This window comes from Eriocheir sinensis, chromosome 46 (assembly GCF_024679095.1).
Source record: "Eriocheir sinensis breed Jianghai 21 chromosome 46, ASM2467909v1, whole genome shotgun sequence".
Classification (NCBI taxonomy): Eukaryota; Metazoa; Arthropoda; class Malacostraca; order Decapoda; family Varunidae; genus Eriocheir; species Eriocheir sinensis.
This window is the reverse complement of record NC_066554.1, coordinates 1083113-1110915: the sequence shown is the minus strand read 5'-3', so window position 1 is coordinate 1110915 and position 27803 is coordinate 1083113. Positions and strand designations below refer to the sequence as shown.

At 42.4% G+C, this 27803-nt stretch overlaps 1 protein-coding gene across 6 annotated transcripts; it reads left to right on the top strand.

The window, feature by feature from the left end:
- The first annotated feature begins 356 nt into the window (after window positions 1-356).
- Window positions 357-27056, top strand: LOC126980974 (cGMP-dependent protein kinase 1-like). 6 transcript variants are annotated; one of them, XM_050831473.1, is made up of 3 exons: window positions 357-493; window positions 19800-20493; window positions 26771-27056. In XM_050831473.1, the coding sequence occupies exons 2-3, from the start codon at window positions 19982-19984 to the stop codon at window positions 27039-27041; spliced, it is 783 nt and encodes a 260-aa protein (XP_050687430.1). In that variant the 5' UTR covers window positions 357-493; window positions 19800-19981; the 3' UTR covers window positions 27042-27056. The 6 variants fall into 6 exon arrangements, with proteins under 6 accessions (XP_050687430.1, XP_050687434.1, XP_050687433.1 ...); XM_050831477.1 differs by having other exon boundaries at window positions 405-489; XM_050831476.1 differs by having other exon boundaries at window positions 415-505.
- The last annotated feature ends 747 nt before the right edge of the window (window positions 27057-27803 follow it).

Genomic DNA, 27803 nt, shown 5'->3' with positions numbered 1-27803 from the left:
GTGTGAGAGAGAGAGAGAGAGAGAGAGAGAGAGAGAGAGAGAGAGAGAGAGAGAGAGAGAGAGAGAGTGGCAATATTAATGTTTTGCTTCCTCATAATCTGCTAGTAATGTTCTTTCTTCTTCTTCTTCTTCTTCTTCTTCTTCTTCTTCTTCTTCTTCTTCTTCTTCTTCCTCCTCAACATATATATCTCCAATCCTTCGTTTTATATTTTTATCCTGCAATGATCCATGAATGTGTGTGTGTGTGTGTGTGTGTGTGTGTGTGTGTGTACGTATATATGAGATCATTTACAACTATATGAACTACTGGTGTTATGAGTGCTACCAGCCACCCTCCTTCCTGTGTGTGTGTGTGTGTGTGTGTGTGTGGCACCGGCGGGGGTGGGTAGAGGGGGTGCCTGGCGTGGCTGGCCGTGGCCCTCAGTGTTCAGAGTGCCAGTGGTGTGCGCGTAACGCCTCTCCCCGCTGCCTGGCACTCGAGCAACTTTCGTGTGTACGTGTGTGTGTGCGTGTGCCTTTAACAGTTTTTCTACTCCTCGTGTGGGGGTATAAAGTTCACATGGGAGCTGACTTCTTGTGTATGTGTATTCGTGTGTTGATAATTCGGTGTGTTATTTTCGTGTACGTGTATGTCATAACGTGTGTGTGTGTTTGTGTGCGTGTGTGCGAGTGTGCGTTTACCCGTTCTTGTGTACTGCTCTGTGTGGGTGTAGAGCTCATGTGGAAATGACCTACGTTCTCGTGTGTGTGTGTGTGTGTGTGTGTGTGTGTGTGTGTGTGTGTTCGTGTATGTGTTTGTGTGTGTATGTGTTTGTTATGGTTCAGTGTGTGTGTGTGTGTGTGTGATTGGTATCCGTGAAAGTGTATGTGTTTGTGTTTTTGTAACCATTGCCGCCCTGGTTGGAAAATACGTACATAATTTATACAAACATACATCCTCGTACACCCGCCTCACAGAAAAAAAAGCCCAGTGTTGCTTCGTTCGTAAGTGTGTGTGTGTGTGTGTGTGTGTGTGTGTGTGTGTGTGTGTGTGTGTGTGTGTGTGTGTGTGCCTACTCGTGCTGCAAAAACTTCTTACCCTGTGGTGCTGATGTGTAGAGAGAGAAACTTCACCTCCTCCGTCCTTCACATAATGTTAATAATAAAAGAAACATCGAAATGTGTGAGTTTGCTGAGAAAAGGAAAAAAAAAAAGGGGGAAATAAAGAGAGATTAAAAGAAAATAAAACGAACGGAAAAAGAAAAGGACGAATGAATGAAAGAAATTAAGAGATAAATAGAAAGACATCATATAATAAGAGAAACTTCAATATGTGGTCTGAAAAACAACTTGATAGAGATTAAGAGAAAAAGAAAATATGAACTTAAGAAAGAAAAGGAGGAATGAAAAGAAGGAAAAGAGAGATAAGCAGATAGACAAATAGAGATAATTGTGTGTGTGTGTGCGTGTGTGTGTGTGTGGGTGTGTGTGTGTGTGTGTTGGGAGAAACTTCTCGTCGCTAACTTACGCAAACACCCGTGACCTTGAAGAAGAGAAAGAGGAAAGAAAAAGAGAAAAATTTATTGCATCATTGTTTTGGAAGTACGCTTGGTCAGTCTTGCCTTAGCTTGACTTGGGCTTGACTTGGCTTGAGTTGATCTTGCTGTGGCTTGACCTATGTTTGCCTTAGCTTGCCGTATCTTACACTTCACAGTTTGGTTTCTCTTACACATACTTTCTTTCTCTGCTTATTATTATTGTTACTATCATTAATACCATTCGTGTGTGTGTGTGTGTGTGTGTGTGTGTGTGTGTGTGTGTGTGTGGTACAGCTTCGTGATGAGAAATACATACCTTCGTGCTTAGTGACTTGTGATAATGGCCGTGGTAGTAGTAGTAGTAGTGGTAGTAGTAGTAGTAGTAGTAGTAGTAGTAGTAGTAGAAGAAGGAGAAAAGAAGATAGCGATGGTAGTTCTGCCTGTTCCCTTCCTCTCCATCTCTCCCTCTCTTCTTCCCTCCCTCCTCCTCCTCCTCCTCCTCCTCCTCCTTCTCTCCTTCCTCCCGTGAAGTCGATCCTTGTTATGTGTTTATTTGTCTTCATTCTTACTCCCTTCTTCTTTTTTTTTCTTTGTTTAATTATGGCAACAATGATTTTTTTTTTATTTGCTTTTTCATGGCATTGCTGGACGGATAAGTGTGTGTGTGTGTGTGTGTGTGTGTGTGTGTGTGTGTGTGTGTGTGCGCGCGTCTGTGTGTGTGTGTGTGTGTGTGTGCGCGCGTGTGAGAGAGAGAGATACAGACAAACATTGATTGATTGATAGACAGAAAAACACGAACAGGAAGAAAAACAGACAAATAAAAAACAGAAAATAACCTCATATATTTTCTTTTTTGCATTACTTTTACGAAAACAAATATAAAGAAGAACAAGAAAATCACTCATCAACATACATTCTTAGGCTACCCCCGAAAAATACACACCACCGAAAGACAAAGAAAACGGAGAATAATAATAATAGTAATAATAATAAATGCCTCGACCAAACACGAGATCAATAAATGGAGTAGACAGGCAACAGAGAATAATGAATAACAGTGAATATTAACTAGCAACAGTGATATGTAACTAGGAGACTAAATGTATAGATGACGAGTTCTTGAGTTACATCCTTTGAGAGAGAGAGAGAGAGAGAGAGAGAGAGAGAGAGAGAGAGAGAGAGAGAGAGAGAGAGAGAGAGAGAGAGAGAGAGAGAGAGAGAGAGAGAGAGAGAGAGAGAGAGAGAGAGAATTCTTAAGTGAGACCAGATCTCTCTCACTGCTACTTCCCTCCTCGAAATGTCTAGTGGAGGAAAGAGGACATGGAGGAGGAGGAGGAGGAGGAGGAGGAGGAGGAGAAGAAGAGTAGATTGATGGACAAGTAAAGAGAGAGAGAGGGGGGGGGAGAAGGAGGAGGAAGGTAAAAGAGAATGAACACGAAGAGAAAGAGAGAATGAATAAGGAAGAGAAGAAGAGGAGGAAGGAGGAAGAGAGGTAGAGTGACAAACATAGAGAGAGAGAGAGAGAGAGAGAGAGAGAGAGAGAGAGAGAGAGAGAGAGAGAGAGAGAATGAAGGAAGAAGGAAAGGAGTGAAGTAAAGTTATGTATAGAGAGAGAAAATGATGAAGAAAGAAGGAAGGGAGGAAAACATTGAGGGAGATAAAGGAAGATTGACAGAAAAATAGGTTGATATTAATAGAGATAAAGAGGGAGACAAAGGGTGGTGAAAGAAGAAAGGAAGGGAGATAAAAAGACGCACAAAGAAGAGAATAGAAAAAAAAATATATAAAAAGGGAGAAAGAGGGAGACAAAGAGTTATGAAAGACAGTAGGCGTATATAAGAGAAAGGGAGAGAGGGAGGGAGGAAGGAAGGGCAGGAGAGAGGGAGGGAGAGATTGAAGCCATGAAGGACGAATTGCGAGTGGAGAGAGGGAGAGAAGGAGGCAATATATTGAGGTAGGGAGGGAGTAGAGGGAGATCACATGGAGAGAAAGGAGAGGTAGAGAGAAGTCACGTGGAGGGAATAGGAGGAGGAGGAGTAGGAGGAGGAGGAGGAGGAGGAGGAGGAGGAGGAGGAGGAGGAGGAGGAGGAGGAGGACGGAAATGCTACATAAATCCTCCTAATCTATATCCTGTTTTTCATATAAATTTTGTGGTTATATAATTTTTTTTTCTACTACTACTACTACTACTACTACTACTACGTCTGCCATTAAACCCATAAAGTCTCCCCATTATTATTATTATTATTATTATTATTATTATTATTATTATTATTATTATTTAAGTCTAACACATCATTACAAACCTCATTATCTTTTTTCATTATAATTAGCATCTTTATTTTTTTCGTATTAACTTCTGTACTGTCATTATCATTAATTGTAGTGCAGTCATTCTCATCCTTTTCTTCATTATAACCTGTAAAAGACATCATTATTTGGGTCATCATCACTGTCATCATCATCATTATTATCATTATTATTATTAGCAACAAGGCGTCGCTCAGGTTACTCAGACTGGACACAAATGACACTTTCACTTTCTCCTGATTATGTAGTATGTGTACCTGCTCTTACCTTGCCCTACCTTACCTTGCCTTACCTTGCCTTACCCTACCTTACCCTACCTTACCTTGCCTTACCTTACCATACCTTACCATACCTTACCTTACCTTACCTTACCTTACCTTCCCTTTGCCTTTTACTTACATTACTTACTATACCTATACCTACCTTACCACTCCTACCTTTTTTCTTACCTCTCTCGCTCTCTCTCTCTCTCTCTCTCTCTCTCTCTCTCTCTCTCTCTCTCTCTCTTTCTCTCTCTCTCTCTCTCGTGGGGGGTTACATAAGCGACCGTTACTGGCTACTGTATCATCTGGATTTCGTAAAGTGTAAGATGACGAAATTTATTAGTCAAGTTTTTTTTCTACATTTTTCCTTTGATTTCGTTTTATTTTCCATTTATTTCCTTTTTCATTTCTTCACTCAGTTTTTTTTTTATCATTTATCTTTCCTTCATATCCTTTTTCTCGTAAGATGACGAAATTGAGTAGTGTTGATTTTTTTATATTCTTTTCTTTGGTTCTGTTTTATTTTCCATTTATATTCGTTTCTTCATTCTTCGTTTTTTTTTCCATTTTATCTTTCCTTCATTTTTTTCTCTCTCGTTCTTCTCTTTTTTTTCTTTCTTCTCGTTTACTGGTTTCCTTCTCTTTTCATTATTTTTCATATTTCTTCATCCTTTCTTTTTTCTCACTTATCTTTTCCTTATTTTTCCTCTCGTTTTTTCTGTTTCAATGTTTTTCTTCTTGTTTGCATATTTCATCCTCTGTTCTTTATCTTTCTTTACCTGTTTATATCCTTTCCTTTCTTCCTTCCAATCTGTTTACCTGTCTAACCATATCTCAATCTGTCTATCTATATTGCTCTTTGTTTCTCTGTTTTTCTATGCATTTCCTTTTAAAAATCAATAAATAATACAAAAACCACCATGCAGAGAGAGAGAGAGAGAGAGAGAGAGAGAGAGAGAGAGAGAGAGAGAAGAGGATGGGAGGAGGGGGCCTTGATCAGCTGACACCTTCAACCCTTCCCTACCCATCCTGTGTTAGAAGATACCTGCTAGCCTTGAGGAGAAAGTGGGAAGACAACGAAGAGGTGTTTACCCCGTTTTCTTTCTATGGGGGAACTGATTAGAATAGCAGCAGTAGTAGTAGTAGTAGTAGTAGTAGTGGTGGTGGTAGTAGTAGTAGTAGTAGTAGTAGTAGGAGGAGGAGGAGGAGGAGGAGGAGGAGAAAGAGAAGCCTGACTCAAGTGTTAGGTAGGTAGGTAGGTAGGTAGATATGAAGAGAGAGAGAGAGAGAGAGAGAGAGAGAGAGAGAGAGAATCATAAGTGGCTGAACTGGGGAAGATTACAATCATTCGGGGAGAAGGGAAGATAGAAGAGGAGGAGGAGTTGATGACCGGGGAGAGAAGAGTGAAATAGAAGGGAAGAATAAGAAGAAGGGGGAAGAGGCGTTGTGATGGCTTTAAAGGAGGAGGAGGAGGAGGAAGAGGAGGAAGTAAATGAGAGGAAGGTTGAGGAGAAAAATCCGGTGTTAAGGAGAAGAAGAATGTGGAGAGTTTATGATTTCACAATTTTCCTACGCTATTTATGGAGAGAGAGAGAGAGAGAGAGAGAGAGTATAATGAAAGAAAAACAATAACAAAAAACAATGTATGAATTTGCCCTCAGCTGAAGTGCGCCATAGAAACACACACACACACACACACACACACACACACACACTTCACCGTGACTCAAGATAATCCTCTCTATTAATCAAACTTGTCACTCTCTCTCTCTCTCTCTCTCTCTCTCTCTCTCTCTCTCTCTCTCTCTCTCTCTCTCATTTCGTAACTTTTTTTTACCGTGTTCTCTTCTTTTCTTTATCATCTTGTATTATTTTCCTTATTACAATCTTTACTTTTTTCCTTAATTTGTTTTCTTTTTTGTTTTGTTTTCATGAGTTAATTATTTTTTCCTTCATTTGTCAAGAATTCTTCATCTCTCTTTCGTCTTTCCTTTCTTCCTTTTTCCTATGGTTTTTTTTTCTCCTTTTATTCCCTATTTTTAGTTCTCCATCAGTGTATTTTTTTATTATTTTCTTTGTTTCTGTTTTTTTTCTTTTTCGTTTCATTTTGTTTTCGTAGATTTCTGATTTGATTTCTCTCTGTCTGTCTGTCTGTCTGTTTGTCGGCCTTTCTCTCTTTTCCTAGTTACTTCACTTCTCATTCTCTTATTGCTTGTTTGGTTTTCATTTGCATTGATGTATTTTTCTTATCTGTTCTGTTTGTTTTCTTCTTTTTCTTCTTCTTCTTCATCTTCTTCTTTTTCTTCTTCTTCTTCTTTTTCGTCTTCTTTTTCTTCTTTTTCTTCTTCTTCTTCATCATCATCATTATCTTCTTCTTCTTCTTCTTTTTGTTTGCTTTTTCTTATGCCTTCTTTTCACTCAACACACACACACACACACACACACACACACACACGCTAATCTTGGCATAAAAAAGCGAAGGTATTTAACGCACACGCCCTTTGAATTAACAAACACGAGACTGCAAGCACATTTTTCCTCCCCTCCCCTCCTTTCCTCCCCTTCTCCCCCTCCTTAACCTCCCCTTTTTATCTTCACTCTATTCACTCTCAAGGTTACTCCCCTTCTCCCACCCTCTTCATCTTCCCCTCACAGCATCCTCCTCTGATCCCCACAATCTCCCCTTCTTCCTCGTCTCCCTTCCCCCTTCTAAGCTAGCTCTCCTTATAGCATCTCATCTTTCTATTCCTCTACCTCTCTTTTACAGCATCCTTCCTCTCCCGTATCTTTTTTGTGTTAATTATCTCCCTTTCACAGCTTTTCATCTTCATTGTTGCTTTTTTTTCCTTATTTCTAGTTATCTTCTTTTCTCGATGATATATCCCTTGGAATCTTCTTTTTCGTAATATTCTTTCCTTTTTTATTAACTTCTTGTGTCCCTTGGTCATATCTTCCTCACATTCTAACTATATATCTCCCTCTTTGTTTATCCTTTTATATGTAACTTTTTCCCCTTCGAGATTCTTTTCCCCAAGTTCTTTTTTTCCTCAGCTTCCTTATGTTCTTAGCTTGTTGCATCTCTTGGTTATCTCCCCCTCACAGCCTCCTGTCTCTCTTCAATCGCTTCCCTATTTTCTAATTATATATTTTTCTCTCTTTCGCAGCATTCTTTCCTTCATTTACCTTCTTGCGTTTCAGTCATCTCCCTTCCACAGCCTCCCTTTTTCCTAACCTTCTTTCCCCCTTCAGCATCGCTATTTTCCGTTACAGACTCATTTCATCTTCACAACCCCTATCCTCTCTCATCTTCCTTTCTATATGTTCCCCTCACATGGTAGTTTTATCCTTGTATAGTTCCCAGTCCCAAGTCCCCTCGATATCATGTCCCCTCAAAGCATCATTCATCCTGCCTTACAGACGGATCCCATCTTCACAGCCTCCCTTTATCTCTCATCTTTCCCTCTATATGTTCTCTTCCCATGACAATTTTATCCTTAGTTCCAAGTCCCTAGTCCCCTCGATATCATGTACCCCCAAAGCATCATTCATATTCCCTTACAGACTCATTTTCACAGCATCCTCTCATCTTTCCTTCCATATGTTCTCTTCCTGCGACAGTTTTAACCTTAGTTACTATATAGTGCCCCGTATGAGACGCAGAATATTCACGTCTCGGCGGCGCATCATCCCCCTCAGGAGAAGAGAAGCTTTGACAGTCTTGTTTATGCTCAGAACTCCTCGTGTTTGGTGTGTCACTCGCGGTGTTTACTCCATCTCGCGTCCGTCAGCTGCATATTGATCTTAGGTTATATATACTTATCCAACGTCTTTTTTCCCCGTGTTGTTACTCGGAAACGGTTACGACATGAGGTGTTTATTGAATGGTAAGCAAAAAAGACGAAAAGTGTCAGGAAACCTTTTTATACACCGCGCCAAACTTATGATGTTACGTAAAATCTGCTTGGAAAGGAATTTTTTTACTGAGTATTTTGGAACATAGAAAAAATAAGTATATCACGTAACCTTTTTATATAGTGCATTAAACTGTTCCGATGTTACGTAGACTGTTCGGAAAGCACGTTGTTTAGATGAATGTGTACAGTGAAGAAGCCTTAGCCGCTGTTGCAACTTCTTATCCTGGCTTATTCCTGTTACCCGATTCCCTTATGCAAGAGTCAACCAGCATCTTCACTTTTTCATCCCTTGTGCTGGTAAACTCTGGACCAGCCTTTCTTCGTCTGTGTTTACTCCTGCCTACAACTTCACAGGCTTATTCCTTTTACCCAATTCCCTTATGCAAGAGTCAACCAGCATCTTCACCTTTTTTCCCTTGCACTGGTAAACTCTGGACCAGCCTTTCTTCGTCTGTGTTTACTCCTGCCTACAACTTCACAGGCTTATTCCTTTTACCCAATTCCCTTATGCAAGAGTCAACCAGCATCTTTACTTTTTCATCCCTTGCGCTGGTAAACTCTGGACCAGCCTTTCTTCGTCTGTATTTCCTCCTGCCTACAACTTAAACGCTTTCAAGAGGGGATTATCAAGACACCTTCCCATCTGATTTCGACCCTCTTTCGGCTACTCTGTCAACAGTTACTATCTGCATGAACAGCCTCAGCGGACGGTGTTTGTTCCTCTTTTCCCTTTCTTCCTTTTCCGCTTCCTTCCTTTTCCTTTCAGTCCCTTCTTTCTCCTCCTCCTCCTCCTAATGTCTTTTATCATTCGCTTGCTCCTACTCTTCCATTTTTTCCCTTCTCCTACTTTTCCTTTCTTTCCTTCCTTCCTTCCTTCCTCTCTCCCTTCTTCCAGCCTTTCATCATTCCCCCTCTTACTCCCCCACCAGTTGCTCTCCTACTCTTCCTTCCTTCCTCCCTTTCTTTCTTTCTTTCTTTCTTTCGTACTTACTTTCTTCCTTCTCTTTTCCAGCCCCTCAATTCGCTCTCCTAATCTTCCATCATTCACTCTTCTTCTTTTCCTTCCTAACTTACTTTCCGTTCTTCTTTCCTTCTTACCCTTCCCTCGTCACACCTGAGCTCCCCCGTGGACAGGTGTGGGCAGATAAGAGGTCGGTCCGCCCGTGCGTCAAGAGTCAATAGCGTGAATGTCAATGAGTGTGTCTCGTTCATTAGTGGGCCAAGCCGTGACGCCGGCCCGCTTATGTGCCCTCCACGTGGCGCGCTGCGGGGCGTGGCGATGGTGGTGGTGGTGGTGGTGGTCATTGGGAGTGGTGGTGGTGGTAGTGGTGAAAGTGCTCGGGGGTTCCTTTGTTTTTGCTGTAGGTCATTATTTCACACTACTACTACTACTACTACTACTACTACTACTACTACTACTACACCCATTGCTATTACATTTCTCTCTCTTTGTTCCTCTTCTTCTTTTCTTCTTGTTCTTCTTCCTTCTTTCTTCTGTTTTGTGCGTCTTTTAATTCCTATTCTACTGCTGTTTCTTCTTCTTCTTCTTCTTCTTCTTCTTCTTCGTATTATTAGAATCATCATCATCGTCATCATCATCCTTACGTTCATTACTAGCGTCATTACCGTTCATGTTCGTTTACGTTCCTTCCAGTTCTTGCGTCACCTTTCGTTCCTCTTCTAAACACCCCGCAGCCCTTCACCCCTCCACCCCACGCCCTAATTTCTCCCTGCTCCCACGCCCACTCACCCCACCACCACCCCTAACCTCTCTCTCTCTCTCTCTCTCTCTCTCTCTCTCTCACACACACACACACACACACACACACACACACACACACCTTCCTGTACCTACCTGTCTCTGTTTACTAACTTTCCTTCCTTCTCAGGTGGGCGAGGAGGAGGAGGAGGAGGAGAGCTGGTGACTTATTACCTCATGTGTTATGGGGGTGAGGGGGGCAGGGAGTGGGGAGAGAGGGGAGCTTAATTACGTGGGGAAGGGGAAGCGTGAGATGTTGAAGAGTGAGTCAGGAAGGGGGAGGACTAAAAGGAGTGACAGGAATGGTGTAAGAAGTAAGGAAGTAAGGAAGTAATGACGGAGGATGAGGAATAGGAGGACGGGGATGAGAAGAGAGAAAAAGAGGATGATGGATAAATGAAGAAAATAAGGGATGAAGGGTTGGAGAGAGTGAATAATGGAAGATAAGAGGAGGAGGAAGAAGAGGAATGGGTTGAAGAGAGATGAATGATGGTTGTGGGAAGAGGTTTGATAAAAGAGAGAAAGAAAGCAAACAGGTGAAAAGAAGGAAGGAAAAAAAGGTTGAAGGAAAAACCGAAGAAGGAAAAGATAGAATGTAGGAAAAAGCGTGAAAGACCTAATGTAAAAAATGAATGAATGAAAGAAAGAAGGGAGGGTAGAAAGAAACGGGAAAAGATAAAAGGAAAGAACGAGAAAGAAAAAAAAGAAGAGAAAAAGAAAGGAAATGAATGATGGAAAGTAGTATTAAAACAAGCAAAGTAACAAAAAGAAAGAATGAGAGAGAGAGAGAGAGAGAGAGAGAGAGAGAGAGAGAGAGAGAGAGAGAGAGAGAGAGAGAGAGAGAGAGAGATGCTGTAAGGGACGGAGGCAGGACAGGTTGGGGACGGAGGGAGGGAAGGAAGGAGGGGGGTGGGGGAGAGAGGGATACAGGACAGGTAAGCACCCAGGTAAGAGCCAACCAGGTGAAGGGGAGAGGAGCTTGTTGTTTGTTTGTAAGCGACACGTGCCCAGGTAGGAAGGGAAGGGCGGTGCGTGGGTGGCTTCGGGCGATGTGTGTGTGTGTGTGTGTGTGTGTGTGTGTGTGTGTGTGTGTGTGTTCTTTTTGACAGTAGAGGAAGTAGCTCAATGGTAAAAATAAATGAGAAAAAAAACTCTGCAACAAGAAATCGTCCGCCCGAGTTTGTGTGTGTGTGTGTGTGTGTGTGTGTGTGTGTGTGTGTGTGTGTGTGTGTGTGTTTGGTATTGATTTAAGTCGTTGATTATCTTTTTTTTATATTATTTTTCCCTTTTTTTCCCTAGACGTAACTTGTATACAAATAATATGTTTTAAGTATAGCAATAACAACAACGACAACAACAGCAACAACAACTACAGCATCAACAACAACAACAACAACAACAACAACTAAGACGTATATTACTAGTAAGACGAAAGGAAGGTATGGAGAAGGGCGTAAGAGAGGAAGAGGAGGAGGAGGAGGAGGAGGAGGAGGAGGAGGAGGGTTAGAAGTTCTTGAGTGAGGAGTATAGGGGTGGATGACGCAACAGAGAGAGAGAGAGAGAGAGAGAGAGAGAGAGAGAGAGAGAGAGAGAGAGAGAGAGAGAGAGGAGAGGAGAGGAGAGGTGAATGCTGGTAGAGAGAGAAGAGAGAAAATAAGAGAGAAGAGAGGAGAGAAGAAAAGAAACATGTCAACTCCCAACTCTTCACACCCTTCCTCTCCCTCCCTCCCTCCCTTCTTCCCTCTCTCTCTCTCTCCCTTGCCTTTCCCATTGTCACATTAGCAATTTTTCTTTTGGTCTTAAATTGATCCCAAGTTGCAACGTGAGGACTGACCAGCCATGAATTTGGGGGTGGGAGGGAGAGAGAGGGAGAGGGAGAGAGAAGGAGAGAGAGGGGGAGGTAAGGGAGAGAGGTGAAGAGGCAAGATTGACAGAGAGAGGTTGGAAGGTGGAGGAGGTGGGTTGGCTACTACTACTACTACTACTACTACTACTACTACTACTACTACTACTACTGCTACTACTACTACTACTATTTTATCAGATAACAGGAAAAGGATGTGGTAGGTAAGATGGATGTAACAACGGATGAGAGAGAGAGAGAGAGAGAGAGAGAGAGAGAGAGAGAGAAGAAAGAAAGAAAGAACTGACTGACTGATAGGAAGAGGAGGAGGAGGAGGAGGAGTGTGAGAAGAGGAATTGGAGAGATCTCAAGGCGACGAAGTGATAAGTTGTGAGACGGTGTGAGAGAGAGAGAGAGAGAGAGAGAGAGAGAGAGAGAGAGAGAGAGAGAGAGAGAGAGAGAGAGAGAGAGAGAGAGAGAGAGAGAGAGAGAGAGAGAGAGATGCAGGTGTGGTTAATTTTCAAACGTGTGACTCTGATTGCATGAATTATTGACTACCTGACTGACTGACTGGCTTACTAACTGACTGATTGACTGACTGATTAACTAACTCCTCACCCACTCAAAAACGCAATGAATGAATGAATGAATAACTGACGGACTGACTGACTGACTGACTGACTGAATGAATGACTGGGTGACTGACTGACTGACTGAGTGACTGACTGACTCCTTACATGCATACATATATTGACTGACTGAGTATATGAATAACTAAGTGACCAACTGACTGACTGACTGACTGACTGCTCACATACCTACCGAGATACCGGTTTAGTGAATGAATGAAAAAACAATGACTGACTGACTGACTGACTGACTTCTCACATACCTACCGAGATACTGGTTTAGTGAATGAATGAAAAAACAATGACTGACTGACTGGCTGAGTGACTGACTGACTGACTCCGCCCCGTGTTCGAAGGTCATAGTGGCCTTGACTGGCGCTGCAGATTCGATCTTCTCAAACGGACCAATTTGGACTGAGTGAGAGATATTGAGGCTTAAGATGACCACGAGAGAGAGAGAGAGAGAGAGAGAGAGAGAGAGAGAGAGAGAGAGAGAGAGAGAGTTATCTTTTCCTTATCTCTCCTCCTTTGCTTTGTTCTCATTTGCTCGCTTCCGTCTCGATTTTTTTCTCTCCCTGCTGTGTGTGTGTGTGTGTGTGTGTGTGTGTGTGTGTGTGTGTGTGTGTGTGTGTGAGGGATTCTGTTTCTAATAATAATAATGTAATATATAAAACAAAAAAAAATACTCGCATCCAGATCCAGAAAAATAATAATGTGCAGTGACCTAGATTCATACTTTTCCTTATACACTAAATTTGATATCAGAAAATACAGGCCGTGCCATCATTAAGGGGCTATTACACCGGGCAAATTTTCCGTGGATCTTCAGTCAGACCACGATTTCCGCTGGCGTGGTTCTCATTTGTTTCTTGTTATTGGTGCTGATGATGATGATGATGGTGAGTAATACCGTCGTCCTTCGGTGAAATCTACCGTAGCTTTGGAAGATCGTGGACGCGTCAGAAAACCACGGAAATATGAGAACCACGCCAGCGCCAGTGTGTGTTTCCGTCTTCCAGCATCCTCTGATCTTTTAATACGAGCCTGAAGAGAGTGTGAGAGGCTGTGTGTTTCCGTCTCCCAGCATCGCCTGAACTTACTGTATAATACGAGTCCGAGGAGAGTGTGTGAGAGGCTGTGGGTCGCATTTTAAAACATTTCGCCGCCCAAGTTCACATGTTTGACAAGGCTTTCGTATGAGTTTAGGGCATTTCCTGGAGTAGTTTTATGCCCCTGGAGGTAGTTTGACCCTTCTTCAGTAGCATGAACCCAAAGAAACACTCATCAGAACTCGACTGGTCCCCTCTTTAACCTTTAGAAATTGTTGATGTCAGAAGCAAAAGTGTCTCATATACCGGCCCGTGTGTTTCCGTCTTCCAGCATCGCCTGAACTTACGATACGAGCCCGAAGAGAGAGCGACTGAGATACTAATAAGAATGTGAGTCGAAGAAAAACAGTGAAGGGTTGACCCACACGTTTCAGGTACTACTAACAAGGATTGGAGAGAATTTTGAGAGGTGAAAATCAGTGAAGGATCGAGTATATACCACATTTCAAGTAGACTACCAATAATAACGAGAGGTGAAAAGCAGTGAAGGATCGAGTACCTCATTTCCAGTACTAATAATAACATGAGAAACGAAAACAAAGGATCGAGTACCACAATTCAAGTACTAATTTTAACATGAGAGACGAAAAACATAAAGGATCGAGTACCATATTTCCAGCACTAATAATAACACGAGAAACGAAACCACAGGATCAAGTACCACATTTCCAGCACTAATAATAACCTGATAGGAGAATGATAGTGAAGGATTTAGTACCACATTTTCACATCCCGCCACAGACTCGCCACACGACGGGAAGTTCTCAGATTTCTTGGTATATTACACACAAAGGCAAGATTTCTCGGTATAGGGATCACGAGAGAGTAAGAAAAGCAAGACCTCTTCGTCCTTAGAAGCATCACATCAATAACACGAGCAAGATGTCTTCGTTCGTATAAGAATCTCGCGAGTGTTATGTTGGTATTTTTGGACGCTTTCGTTTCTCACATCAGCTATTTCTAAAGGTCAAAAAGGGGATCAATAGGGTTCTAATGAGTGTTTCTTTAGATTCATGATACAGAAGCAGGGTCAAACTACCACCAGAGACATTAGACTACCTCTGGAAATGCCCAAAACTCATAGGAAAGCCTTGTCAAATATGTGAACTTGGGCGACGAAATGTTTTAGTATACGACCTTTAGACAATCAAGATTTCTTAGTGTAGGAATCACGCGAGATTGAGAACAGCAAGACCTTTTAGTACTTACAAGCTTCAAGATTTCTTAGAGTATCTTTCCTCCTCGTCTCATGTATACTGTGATCTTTATTTTTTGTGTGTGCATGTGTGCGTCTGTGCATGAATGAAAGCCGACGATGGTTGTCAAGAAAATGTGACGACGCATGTGAAAAACCATCCCATTGACAGACTGACAGACAGACCAACGAAGCTAACCTGACATGTACATTAGCGTGCCAAGGAGATAGACAGACTGACACAAAAAAGACAGATATAGGCAAATAGAAACAGAGAGGCGAAGAGTAAGTAACAAGCAAGGCATTTATGAGCAAGGCACGCCGCGTTTCTAAAAGTATAACCAGAGTGAGATAATTGCAGCGTTTCTTCATAAGCGTACATGACTTCTGATCTTTTACGAAGTGCCCAAAAAGGAAGTGTTGAGTCATAAGGGGAATTTATAGACCGACAAAATAATATACATAGTGTGGATTTATGATTTTGTTTTCTATATGTAAATGTTGGGGAGAGAGAGAGAGAGAGAGAGAGAGAGAGAGAGAGAGAGAGAGAGTTTCTTATTTGTGCTGTTTTGTATATTTGGTAAATTTAATTTGAGAGAGAGAGAGAGAGAGAGAGAGAGAGAGAGAGAGAGAGAGAGAGAGAGAGAGAGAGAGAGAGAGAGAGAGAGAGAGAGAGCGTTGCACTTCGTTTCTTATTTGTGCTGTTTTGTATATTTGGTAAATTTAATTTGAGAGAGAGAGAGAGAGAGAGAGAGAGAGAGAGAGAGAGAGAGAGAGAGAGAGAGAGAGCGTTGCACTTCGCTTCTTATTTTTGCTGGTTTGTATATTTGGTAAGTTTAATATGCTTACAACATTTTTAAGGCACCAAAAAATAAATAGTTTTTGATTATATACGAAGGAAATTTGCACACGAACAGATTTTCTTTTGTGTTTTATATAATTTCACTTTTTTTTTCAGTTTATGGAGCATTGTATTATTTTTCTTTTGTAGTTATTTATAGATATACATAAAAAAGCACTTTACTTGGAAATCTAATAACAGGAAAAGGATGTTTAAGGTTAAATGAATGTGACAAAGGATGGAAAAAGAGAGAATGAGACAGACAGACAGACAGATACACACACACACACACACACACACACACACACACACACACACACACACACACACACACACACACACACAGACACAGACAGACAGACAGACACAGACACACAATCAGACAGACAGACAGACAGGCACACAATCACTCACAGACACAGACACACAATCAGACAGACAGACACAAACACACAATCGAACAGACAGACAGACAGACAGACACAAACACACAAACAGACCGACACACACAGACAGACAGACGTATTTCATTTATTATTTTATTGCATAGATCTTCATTGCTGGTAACTCTGCAAATGATAAGGTTATGTCGCACGCGTGATTGAAACGAAAGAAAGGGAAAAAAATAATTGTGTAATGATTCGTGTAATGGATTTGGTAATTGGTGTCATTGTGAGAGAGAGAGAGAGAGAGAGAGAGAGAGAGAGAGAGGATGGGGAATAATGACATGTCGATCAAGTGTGTGTGTGTGTGTGTGTGTGTGTGTGTGTAAGGAGAAAGAGAAAGTGATATAGCCTAAAGGTCAGACTCCAATGCTTTGAGAGAGAGAGAGAGAGAGAGAGAGAGAGAGAGAGAGAGAGAGAGAGAGAGAGAGAGAGAGAGAGAGAGAGAGACCACCATCACCATTACGAATACCCTTACTTACATCATTACCATATTCATCATCATCATCATCATCGTTTGAGGCAATTTTTCAAACACACACACACACACACACACGCACACACACACACACACACGATTTTCCTTCTCCCTTAACCGTCAACAACACATATTCTTTAAATGTCAGTGAGAGAGAGAGAGAGAGAGAGAGAGAGAGAGAGAGAGAGAGAGAGAGAGAGAGAGAGAGAGATGGAAAATAAAGAGAAAATAAGAGGTCATTGAGGAAAAAAAATCATACAAAATAAAAATAAGTAAAAAAAAGATGAGAGAAAATAATAAAAATAAAGAAGAATAAAACAAAATATAGAAAGATTAAAAAGGAGAGAGAGAGAGAGAGAGAGAGAGAGAGAGACCTGCAAATGATGACATGGAAATAAATGTTTATACCCTTACTAAAGGCTTGCGTAATGTTGTTGTTGTTGTTGTTGTTGTTGTTGTGTTGGGAAGTGTGTCTATTCTTGGCTCTTGGTCGTTTATGAGTTCAAGGAAGAAAAAAAAACAAGATAAAATGTTGAAGGAGAGGAAGTAAACAAATGTAGTGGGAGTGATAGTAATATATATGTGTTGTTTGTGTTCCTTTGCTGTTATCGGAGAAGGAGGAAGAGGAAAAAGAACTGTGTTGAGAGAGGAAATTATATGCAGGAAGAGATGAGATGAAGAGGAAAGGAAGAGAAGCAAATAAGGGAAGAAGAGATAGAGGGACGAGGAGGAAGAAAAAGTATTGGTATATGGATAAATATAATTAGTGTGGAATGAAGAAGCGAGAAGAGAGGAAGGAGTGGAAGCCGGAGAAGATAAATGATAAGAGGGGAGGAGGAGGAGAAAGAAATACAAGGAGAGGGAGACAAAAAGAAGAGGAGGAAGAGGAGGAGGAGGAATCATGAGTATCAGTATAGGGAAGAGGATTATAAGAGAAAGAATATGGGAGACACACACACACACACACACACACACACACACACACACACACACACACACACACACACACACACACATGCACTAACACCACCTTCACCTTTTATATGCATCAGCTTTCTTCCCCTCTCTCCCTCCCCCTCCTCTTCCCTCCTCTTCCTCCTCCTTCCTCCCAGCTTTCTTCCCCTCACCCCTATTTCCCCCCCCCCCCCTCCTCTCCCCCCACCCCCTTGTGAAGTCTTGTTGCTCTGGATAAATTGTTTCTTCTCGCGCATAAGGTCAACAGGTAGCGAACACGTCGTATATTTCATCTTTTTTTTTATACTGATGAACACACACACACACACACACACACACACACACACACACACACACACACACACACACACACACATGAGATTTGCTTTTTTTTTTTTTTAGCATGTTTTTTTTATTATTATTATTTATTATTTTTTTGTTATTTTATCTTTTCGGCAAGTGTTCATTTTTGTATTATTTTTTTTTCCTTTTTCTTTCTTTCTTTTTTTCCTTCTTTTCTTCTTATACTTCCTTCCTTCTCTCCTCCCTTCTGTACTCTTCTTTTAGCCCTTCGGAGAGAGAGAGAGAGAGAGAGAGAGAGAGAGAGAGAGAGAGAGAGAGAGAGAGAGAGAGAGAGAGAGAGAGAGAGAGAGAGTTGTGGGGTGGGTTTAATGCTTCTTGTGACACCTAGCAACGTCTTGATTCTTCCTCTTTTTCTTCCTTTTAAATCTATTTTCTTTCTTTCTTTCTCTTCCTCTTTTCCTTCCTCCTTTCTTTTTTATTTTTTTCTTCTTTTTCTTTCTTCAACCATAATTATTCTTGCTTCTTTCACTTTTTTTGTTTTCTTTTTTATTATTTGTTCTCCTCCTCCTCCTCCTCCTCCTCCTCCTCCTCCTCCTCCTCTTCACTGAGACACCTGTAATTAGAAAGTCATTAGAGAGAGCAGCAAAATCGATGTACATTTCACTTCCCTGCAAATGTCATCCGCTGAAATGAGAGTGGAAGAGGGAGGGAGGGAGGAAGAGAGAGAAGGAGGAAGAGCATTAGGGAGAGAAGGAGGGCGGGAGGGGAGAGAAGGAGGAAGTTCATAAGGGAAGTGTTGGATTGGTAATGAGAACAAGGATAGGCATAGGAAGAGATTGAAAGTGGAGTGAAGCGTGAAGGTTGGAGAAGATAAGCAAAGGAAACCAGAAAGAGAGGTAAGGAGAGAGGACGAAAATTAAGCTTGAGAAACCGAAAAATTAAACTAGAGAGAAACAAAAAAAAATGGGATTAAGAAGAAAGGAAGGAAGGTTGGACGAATATCAAACTAAAGAAAAAGAAGGTAGTTAAGGTAGGAAGTAAGGATGGAAGAAGAAAATAACGAATGAAATAAAGAAAGGGAAGAAAGGAAGGAAGGAATGAAAAGATAGAAATAAAAGAAGGAAGGAGAGTATGAAAGGAGTAATAATGAGAGGAAGATAAAGAAGGGACGTAAAGTGTAGAAAGAGAAATGGAAGAATTGATAAAGAGAGAATAAGGTGAAACTTAAGGAATGAAGAATGAAAAGAGAGAGAGAGAGAGAGAGAGAGAGAGAGAGAGAGAGAGAGAGAGAGAGAGTGAGTTTACCTTCTACCCAGCCTTTGTTAACCTTGTAATTTGTAAAGCATTTAAAGAACCTGAATCACACACACACACACACACACACACACACACACACACACACACAACATCCCTTCCATCCTATCTCCAACTTCTCTCCTTATCTCCCTCTCTCTCCTCCCCTCCCTTCCTTCCTCCCTCCCTCCCTCCCTCCCTCCCTCTCTCCATCCTTCTCCCCCTCCCCCCCTCTTCCTCCCTCCCCCCATGCCGTCTCCCCAGAGAGAGAGAGAGAGAGAGAGAGAGAGAGAGAGAGAGAGAGAGAGAGAGAGAGAGAGGGAGAGAGAGTTGACCGAGAACGTTTCCTGTCCATCCACTGTCGACAGGTGTGTGTGTGTGTGTGTGTGTGTGTGTGTGTGTGTGTGTGTGTGTGTGTGTGTGTGTGTGTGTGTGTGCTGCTATGCTACACTTGATGGATGTGCTCCGCCTTCCCCTCCGCTATAAAGGTTGGGAGAAAGCTCACAGCCTCCGCCCACAGTAACACGGGGGGGGGGGGGGGTATATTACGATTTATTCTTTTATTCTTTTCGAATGGTTGAGTTGGAAATTTGGGGCATGAAAAAGTTCGTTATTTTTTTCCACATTCGCGTGTATTTTTTTCACGAGAGAGAGAGAGAGAGAGAGAGAGAGAGAGAGAGAGAGAGAGAGAGAGAGAGAGAGAGAGAGAGAGAGAGAGAGTCATTTTGGTTTTGCAAGAGCTGTGTTTTGCAACCCCGCCGGGGCGACAAAGTGGGGTGCGCACCGCGCCGCTGGGCCGGGCGTGTACACGGCTACAAGGCCCGGTGGGGGCGTGGCACGACGGTTTGCAGTACTCGATAGTTCTCTTTTTGTCTGTGTGTGTGTGTGTGTGTGTGTGTGTGTGTGTGTGTGTGTGTGTGCCTAACTGAGTGCCGTGTCTCCCCGTAGCGGTGTAGGTGTGTTGGTGTGCCGACAGACTCGTGCCGGTTTGAACTGTGGTGGAGGGCGCGGGGCCCCAGTGTTGTGACGCGTTGACTGACAAACCCGGGCCGCGTGTCAGGCCCATGACGCACGCCGCCTGCTGCTGCTGCTGCCCGCCTGCCGCCATGCGCTCTTGATACGCGGACATCATGCAAAAGTGGTTCAGAATTTGTAACAATGGCGGCGAGGGGTCGGGCGGCGGCTCGGGCAGCGCGAAAGGCCGCGCGTCGCTGCGGGACACTCAGGCGGCGCTGGCCACCGCCCTGGAGAGCCTCGAGGAGAAGGACAGGCAGATCAAGCGACTGCAGGAGGAGCTGAAGGAGCGGGACGCCAGCATCGCCACGCTCACCACGCAGCTGGACAAGCTCCGCTCCGTGCTGCCGCCGCCCACGCCCCGCACGCTACACAACCGCCTGTCGCTGCGCACGCACAACTCCCGCAACAACAACAACAACGAGCATCATAACCGCAACAGCCTGCAGAACGACCGCCTCTATCATGGCATGGTCTCGCTGCGCTACCCCGACCTGCAGAGCGGCCTGCACGGAGTCGCCGAGTCGCGGGTGAAGCGCACGGCCATCTCCGCCGAGCCCGCCGCCCAAGACTTCGAGGAGTTCTACGACCCCATCTACGCGCCCGTGGTGGTGCCCAAATCCGAGGAGTAAGTCTTGGCGGCGATGTCTTGACTCCGCACTCAGGTGGAGACAGTTTCTTGGCCCCTGTGCCGATCCTACTTATGTTCTTTGCTTCATGACTGCTGCCATATTTGTCTTCTATTCATCCTGTTTTTGAGAAAGTGATGATCTCCTCCTCCTCCTCCTCCTCCTCCTCCCGTTATCATTGGAATAGCTAGTCACTTAAATGTCTCACACCATTTCCTTTGCTTAAAAAAGCTTAAGTAACAAGCGACACACACACACACACACACACACACACTGAGATAGCTACACACTTTTTTCCCTCAATAATCTTTTTTTTTTGTACGTGGTAACTACTTGTATGTATTTTTTTGTTTTATTATCGCTATTCTGTTTTAATATGTTCTATTTGTTTTCTATATGTAACTCTCTCTCTCTCTCTCTCTCTCTCTCTCTCTCTCTCTCTCTCTCTCTCTCACCTGCGACTTACCTTCTCGTTGTCAATATTTACCTTCCTGGCCTTTCCTGAGTGCTTGATGAACGACTTGACACACACACACACACACACACACACACACACACACACACACACACACACACACACACACACACACACACACACACACCCCGTTAAGTCATTCAGCCTCTTCATAATTTTTATTATTTTTATTTCATGATTTTCCTCTATTTACATTTTGTTGAGTTATTTTTATTTTTGTTTTTATTTATAATTAGAATTGTTGGTTATGAGTAGAATTTCTTATGATTTTAGTCTCTCTCTCTCTCTCTCTCTCTCTCTCTCTCTCTCTCACACACACATTCACACACACAATAATACCGTTTTCCTTCCTTATACACGCATTTTTTAGAGAGAGAGAGAGAGAGAGAGAGAGAGAGAGAGAGAGAGAGAGAGAGAGAGAGAGAGAGAGAGAGAGAGAGACAGCGCGGCATGGGAAAACCAGGGCGACGGGTGACCAATATTTATCTTGGTGGCGTCGGTGTTGGTGGTGGTGGTGGTGGTGGTGGTGGTGACGGTGATGGTGGTGGTGGTGGTGGTGGTGCTCTCTTGCTACGAGTATTGTAAGCAAGACCCCCTGCGATGGTCTCCTCCTTCTCCCCTTACCCCTTACGAATCTGGTAGGCTTTCTCTTTTGGCTCTGTTGGTCTGCCCCAGCCCGTTATAGCGCAGGCAAGTGTTTATAGTGGCGCCATCTTGCTTGGTTCATGCTACCCCTCCCCCTTCACCCCCACGTTCCCTCCGAGCTCATCTTTGATCTTTATTTAGAGAGAATCTAGAGTCCGGGTTGATTGGTGGTCTTCAGGGCAGCATTCAGGTAGTCTTAGCCCGTCCGCTGCGATTGACACGGATTCGGCTTTCACTGGTAGCCTGGTAACATATAGTCCCAGGCCCTTCTCTGCCTCTGTAGTGGATAGTGGAGTGTTTTTCATGTGGTATTGGTATGCTGGATATCCTCTCCCAAGGTGCATGACTTTACATTTTTCCTCACTGAATTGTAGCAGCCACTTTTTGTTCCATTCCTGTAGTATATATGGTGAGGTCTTGTAGGAAATCCGCAGTCAAGGGGTTAGGACACTCGGCGATGACTGAAAGTCTGACAGTATTTTTGTTGGCGGCGGGCGGGACGAGAACTACTATTACTAGCCAGGTTCTTTTCTTCCTCTTCATCTTCTTCTTTTTCTCCTCTTCTTTTCTTATATTTATTACGATAAGAATCAGTTTATATACATATAGAATGCGAGGGGAGAGTTACTTGCCATCATCCCTTTACCCTCTGTTGCCTCTTCTTATAATATGACGATGTAGAGAAAATTGTCAAGTGAGCAGGTTTAGTAGTTTAGGCGCCAAGACACGTGTGCAGAATGATGTAACTATCTTAATTGATCACAGTAGAGCGGTGTAGCTTATATAATTTAGTTCAGTGTAGCGGTTTGACATTTTTTCTTGTAGGAGAATGGAGTCGGGAGGTGTGGGAGGGTAAGTGGAGGTGTTTGTCTGTGGGGGGGGGAGAAAGGGGGATGTAGGAGGGTGTGTGTGTGTGTGGTTGTGGGGAGGAGGGTGCGAGGGTGGGAGAAGGGTGTAAGCAGGGTGTAAGGGGGTGTCAATTCAGCACATTTTTACCGCGTCAAAAAAAAAAAAAAAGTGTTCTCGCCAGGTTGTGTGAGATCGCGTGCCAAGATCGACTCACTGGCATTATAAGGATTCGTGTCCCGGATTTTTTTTTTTTTTTAGCCATATATATTATTTTTTTTTTCTTTTCTCCTTTCAGCTGTTGAGTGTAAAGTGTAGCTGGCCTATCGCTGTCTGTCTCTGTCTCTCTTCTCTTCTCTCCTCTCCTCTCCTCTCCTCTCCTCTCCTCTCTCTCTCTCTCTCTCTCTCTCGACCTCATTTTCCTCGCCTCAGATTGTAATGTTATAAATACCTACCTTTCTTTGTCACACGTAAGCTTCATAATTTTCACCTTCATTCTTATCCTTGTTATTTTTTTCTTTTTCCCTTTATTCTTTCACTTTCTTTGTTTTTTCTTTTTGTATCTTTCATTCATTCATTCATTCATTCTTTGTTCCTTTGTTTGTTTGTCTCTTTCTTTCCCTTCCATCTTCTGGTATTCGCTTTGTTTCAGTAGGGAATCTATGTCAGCCCTTTATTACGTAGCAAGGGAGTGCGTAACCTGTAGAGTGAACAACCTTTCTTTGTGCACGACTAAATAGCTAATCGGGAGCACGCCAGCTTAATACATAAATAGATTTCCCAACAGTTTCTCACGTCTATAGTTTTTGTCACCTCGAGATTGATGGAATTGATAGGATGGACTCGGTCATGGTATAGAATTTTTAGCATGTTTTCTTTGCCCACTGAACGATGACGAATGAAGAGATCTGAGACGAAAAAAACGATGTCAAGAGAGAGAAAGAGAGAGAGAATAGGAGACAAAGCCATCCACAATTCTTACCTTTCTCAGTCATTTTTACTCCTACTGTTGGGATATGTTCGCTTCCTTAGCTTAACATGCACATACAAGAACAAGATACACTTCAGTCGGTCCTGTGTCCCTGTTCTTTTCTTTAGCATGACGAAGGAAATCAATTGTAACTCAGTATTAATTAGTAAGAATGGAAGGAGGTTATGATAGTTGAATAGGGTAATAGGGTAGAATATTATAGTTGAGTAATTGAGTAGAATATAATAATAAAATAGAGTAATAGAGCAGAATATAATAGTAAAGTGTAATAGTTAAGTAGAATTGCAGACTCCTTACGTTCTTATGTTCTTATGTTCTTATAATTGTCTAGTTATCTTCCGGTAAGACATCGCACCGGAGACTCATTGTAAGGATAAAATTAAGCCATGGTCACACTATAGTACTAGAAGCCTGAATATATAATGCAGTATTGTATGACTGGCTTATTGTAAGGATATAGAAAAGATTGAGTAAAAAATAATATAAATTCTCTCTCTCTCTCTCTCTCTCTCTCTCTCTCTCTCTCTCATCAGCAGGGTCATAGAACTTTTGGGTACAGGTCAGGGTCATTCACGGTACATTGGGTACATTTTGGGTCGCCGGATGTTGAAGTGTTGACTGTGTGTGTGTGTGTGTGTGTGTGTGTGTGTGTGTGTGATTAGAGAATAGTGGCTGGTGATCAGGAGTGAAACACGTGATCAGACTTTGGTAAATCACACACACTCACACACACACACACACACACACACACACACACACACACACACACACTTACACACACACACGTAGAAGAATTTATATATATCCTAATTTATATTCATCTGTTTCTTCCTCCTCCTCCTCCTCTTCCTCCTCTCCCTCTTCCTCCTCCTCCTCCATCTTCTCTTCTTTTCCTCTTCCTCCTTCACTTCGACTTTCTTTTCCTCCTCATTCTCTATCTCCTTCTCCTCTTCTTCTACCTTTTATTCCTCCTCCTATTCATCCTCCTCATCTGATTCCTTATTCTCACACACACACTAGGGCCGTTTCCTGACTTAATATCTCCCTGGGCAGAGCTTGGATAATGGACCTCTCTTATTACTTACTGAATAACGCGGCCAAGTTCTTGAAGCAACTATTTTCATGCAGCTAAACACTAGAAACAGTCCAACATCATTAAAATTCTTCTTCTTCTTCTTCTTCTTCACAAGGTTCATATAGCGGTATTTTTATAGCTCAAAGGCCCTCCAGGAACACGCCAGTGGGTTTTTTTTCTACTTATCATGCTGAAATATTAAAAAAAAAAATGATACTTTAAAAAATATGTTTGGTCGAAAGAATGAGCCCAGAAGTGTTTGTCCGTTTGCCTTATTGATAAAATGCCCCCCCCCCCCCCCCCACACACACACACACAGAGAGAGAGAGAGAGAGAGAGAGAGAGAGAGAGAGAGAGAGAGAGAGAGAGAGAGAGAGAGATAGGGGTGGGGTGGGGTGGATTTCCTGGTTAGTATAGTCTGCCTTGAACCATACGCTCACAAGCCGTTTTCTGCTTCCTATCGTCCAGTCGCTGTCGTGGGAGGGACTCGTGTATATTTCATAGGTAGCCATTAGGAGTAAAATAATAACAGGTAGACGGATACTATCAAGAACAATGCAGGAATGTCACTGAGATTTGAATATGTAGCTACTTCGTTTGTCGTTATATAAAAGTTGGTGGCAAATTGATTTACATTATTAGGAGGTGCTTATTATTGTGCATTAATTTGTTTTAACTTTTCTGAGGGATTAGTTTCAACATTGATTACTTAAAAGACAGAATATATATTTTTTTTTCTGCAAACTAGACTATTGCTTTTCAATGTCTTTCTTTTTCACTACCATATGTTAGTGTGTGTGTGTGTGTGTGTGTGTGTGTGTGTGTGTGTGTGTGTAGAAAAGCATAGACATATTTAGACATGAATATATAGAAATAGACACACATAGCTATATAAATTGTAAGTTGATCGATAGAAAATATAGACCCACAAAAGAAAAGCGATACATAAAAAGACAGACAAGTAGATATTGACCCAAGTAGTAATGTAGGTAAATTTATTGTCAAAGATATGTATATAGATATAGACGAATTCAGATAGCTAAGTAGACTGATAGATTGGTTAGTAAATAAAAGTTTCTAGATAGGTGTATTGGTGCCCGTGAGTCAGGGGTGGAGTGTGTTGAGAGAGAGAGAGAGAGAGAGAGAGAGAGAGAGAGGTTGGTGGGAGAGATTACTAAATGGAGGAAAAAGGAGTTGAGAAGCGAGTGGATAGGAGCAGAGAGGAGGAAAATAAAGAAGAGAAAGATGATAACTAACTAAATATAGATATATAAATAGAAAGAGAGTCAGGGGTGGAGTGTGTTGAGAGAGAGAGAGAGAGAGAGAGAGAGCATCAAGGTCAGGCATCCCATTTTCTCACATGATGCTGCAACACGGGCACATTTTCTCTCTCGCCGTGCACAGGTAGACTGAAATAAAGTTACGTTCACGCGCGAGGGTACTCTGTAATCACTCCCACCCCGCACTCGTTGTCCTTATGCTCACACCCGACCCCACTTCCCAGCCTCACTTTTCCTTCCTGCTGCCTTGCACTATACTACTATTTAAGGCTTGTTTGGAAAATGTGTATATTTGGTATAAGTTATTCTTAAGGGATTAATCTGTTCACTGATTTTTTCTTATTGTCAAATGATATAATCTATTGTAGTTTTAGGCACTCAAAGCTACAGTATTTATAGGCAATTTTTCACCTCTTTTTTTTTTTTTTTTTTTTTTTTTTTTTTGTGTGTGTGTGTGTGTGTGTGTGTGTGTGTGTGTGTGTGTGTGTGTGTGTGTGTGTGTGTGTGTGCCTTTCGTTTTCATGCATCGCCTTGAAGCTTTCTACACTTGAGTATCCAAAAGTACACTCGATTCCTCAGTGCTAGTGTAAATCCATTTTATATATTGGTTGATTTTTTCACTCTGAAATACGATACCCGTCCCTTAACCCCTTGGATGCGGATTTCCTACAAGCAGACATCACCAAGCTACAGGAGTGGAACAAAAAGTGGCTGCTACAATTTAGTGAAGAAAAATGTGAGATCATGCATCTTGGGAGGGGAAATCCAGCATACCAATACTACATGGGAAACACTCCACTACCCACCACAGAGGCACAGAATGACCTGGGAGTATATGTTACCAGGCTACCAGTGAAGGCGAAATCCGTGCCAATCGCAGCGGACGGGTTAATATAACATTCTAGTAAACATCACATTCCCCTCACTTCACAAATTCACCTTCCTTTTCTTCTCCCTCGCTCAGATCGAAGGACCTACTGCGTCAGGCGATCCTGGAGAATGACTTCCTCAAGAACCTGGAGATGGGTCAGGTCAAGGAGATCGTGGAGAGCATGTACAGCGTCACCTACGAGGAGGGGGCGCTCATCATCAAGGAGGGCGACATCGGCTCCATGCTCTACATCATGGAAGGTGAGTACAGAATTTCGCCCTCGTACTTCAGTTTTCTTTCATTTCATTCATCTTTACCTCGTCTTACACTTATCTACTTGCTGTCTCTTTATTTATTTATTTAGTTTTTCATTTACCGTCAATCTCTTCATTTTTTTTCTTTCTTTCATTTCTTCCCCTTTTTTGCCTCTACTGACCACCATTCTCTGTTTTTCTTATCTGTCTCCTGTTTTCTTTTATTTACTTATTTTTCACCTCCATTCACTCACCTGTTCGATGTCTGTGTTTGCCTTATCATCTCATTATCTTATTCTTTCTTTTACTTCTTCACCTGTTTGTTGCCTCTTCCTTTTTTCACCTCTACTTAACACCATTCACTGTTTTTCTTATGTCACCTGTTTTCTTTTATTTACCTATTTTCACCTCCATTCACTCACCTGTTCCGTGTCTGTGTTTGCTCTTTATGCTCTACAAGTCTACCTCATGGACGGTGAGTGCCTACCCTACCCTTGCCTGATACACCTGGGATTGCGTCTATCAATACTCCCCCGTCCTCACCTTCAATTCTCCACGGATGATCGAGCAGGAGTTATATTTTAGTTCCATTGTGTCTGTCACTCCTCACCGTTTCTTATCGGGGCTGAAACAAGAATGGCACCACGGAAAAAAGAGTCGCAGGTTAACGGTAGTAGAAGGGAGGGAACTGTATCACTTTTTTTCTGAATATATATTTGTCGATACAATTTTTTTTTCTCCTTTTGACGCGGTCGCGGTTCAGCTGCGGCCATGAATCCCCTCCCTCCCTCTTCTCCTTCCTCCCCCTTCCCCACTTTTCCTCCCTCCCACCTCCTTCTCCCCTCTCTTCTTCCCCTCTCCCTCCTTATCTT

Bases quoted from the DNA above. Each gene is read 5' to 3' on its own strand.
- LOC126980974 (XM_050831473.1), top strand. From the start codon at position 19,982: ATGCAAAAGTGGTTCAGAATTTGTAACAATGGCGGCGAGGGGTCGGGC. The intron at 20,494-26,770 runs GTAAGTCTTGGC...TCCCTCGCTCAG, and splicing joins GTGGTGCCCAAATCCGAGGA to ATCGAAGGACCTACTGCGTC.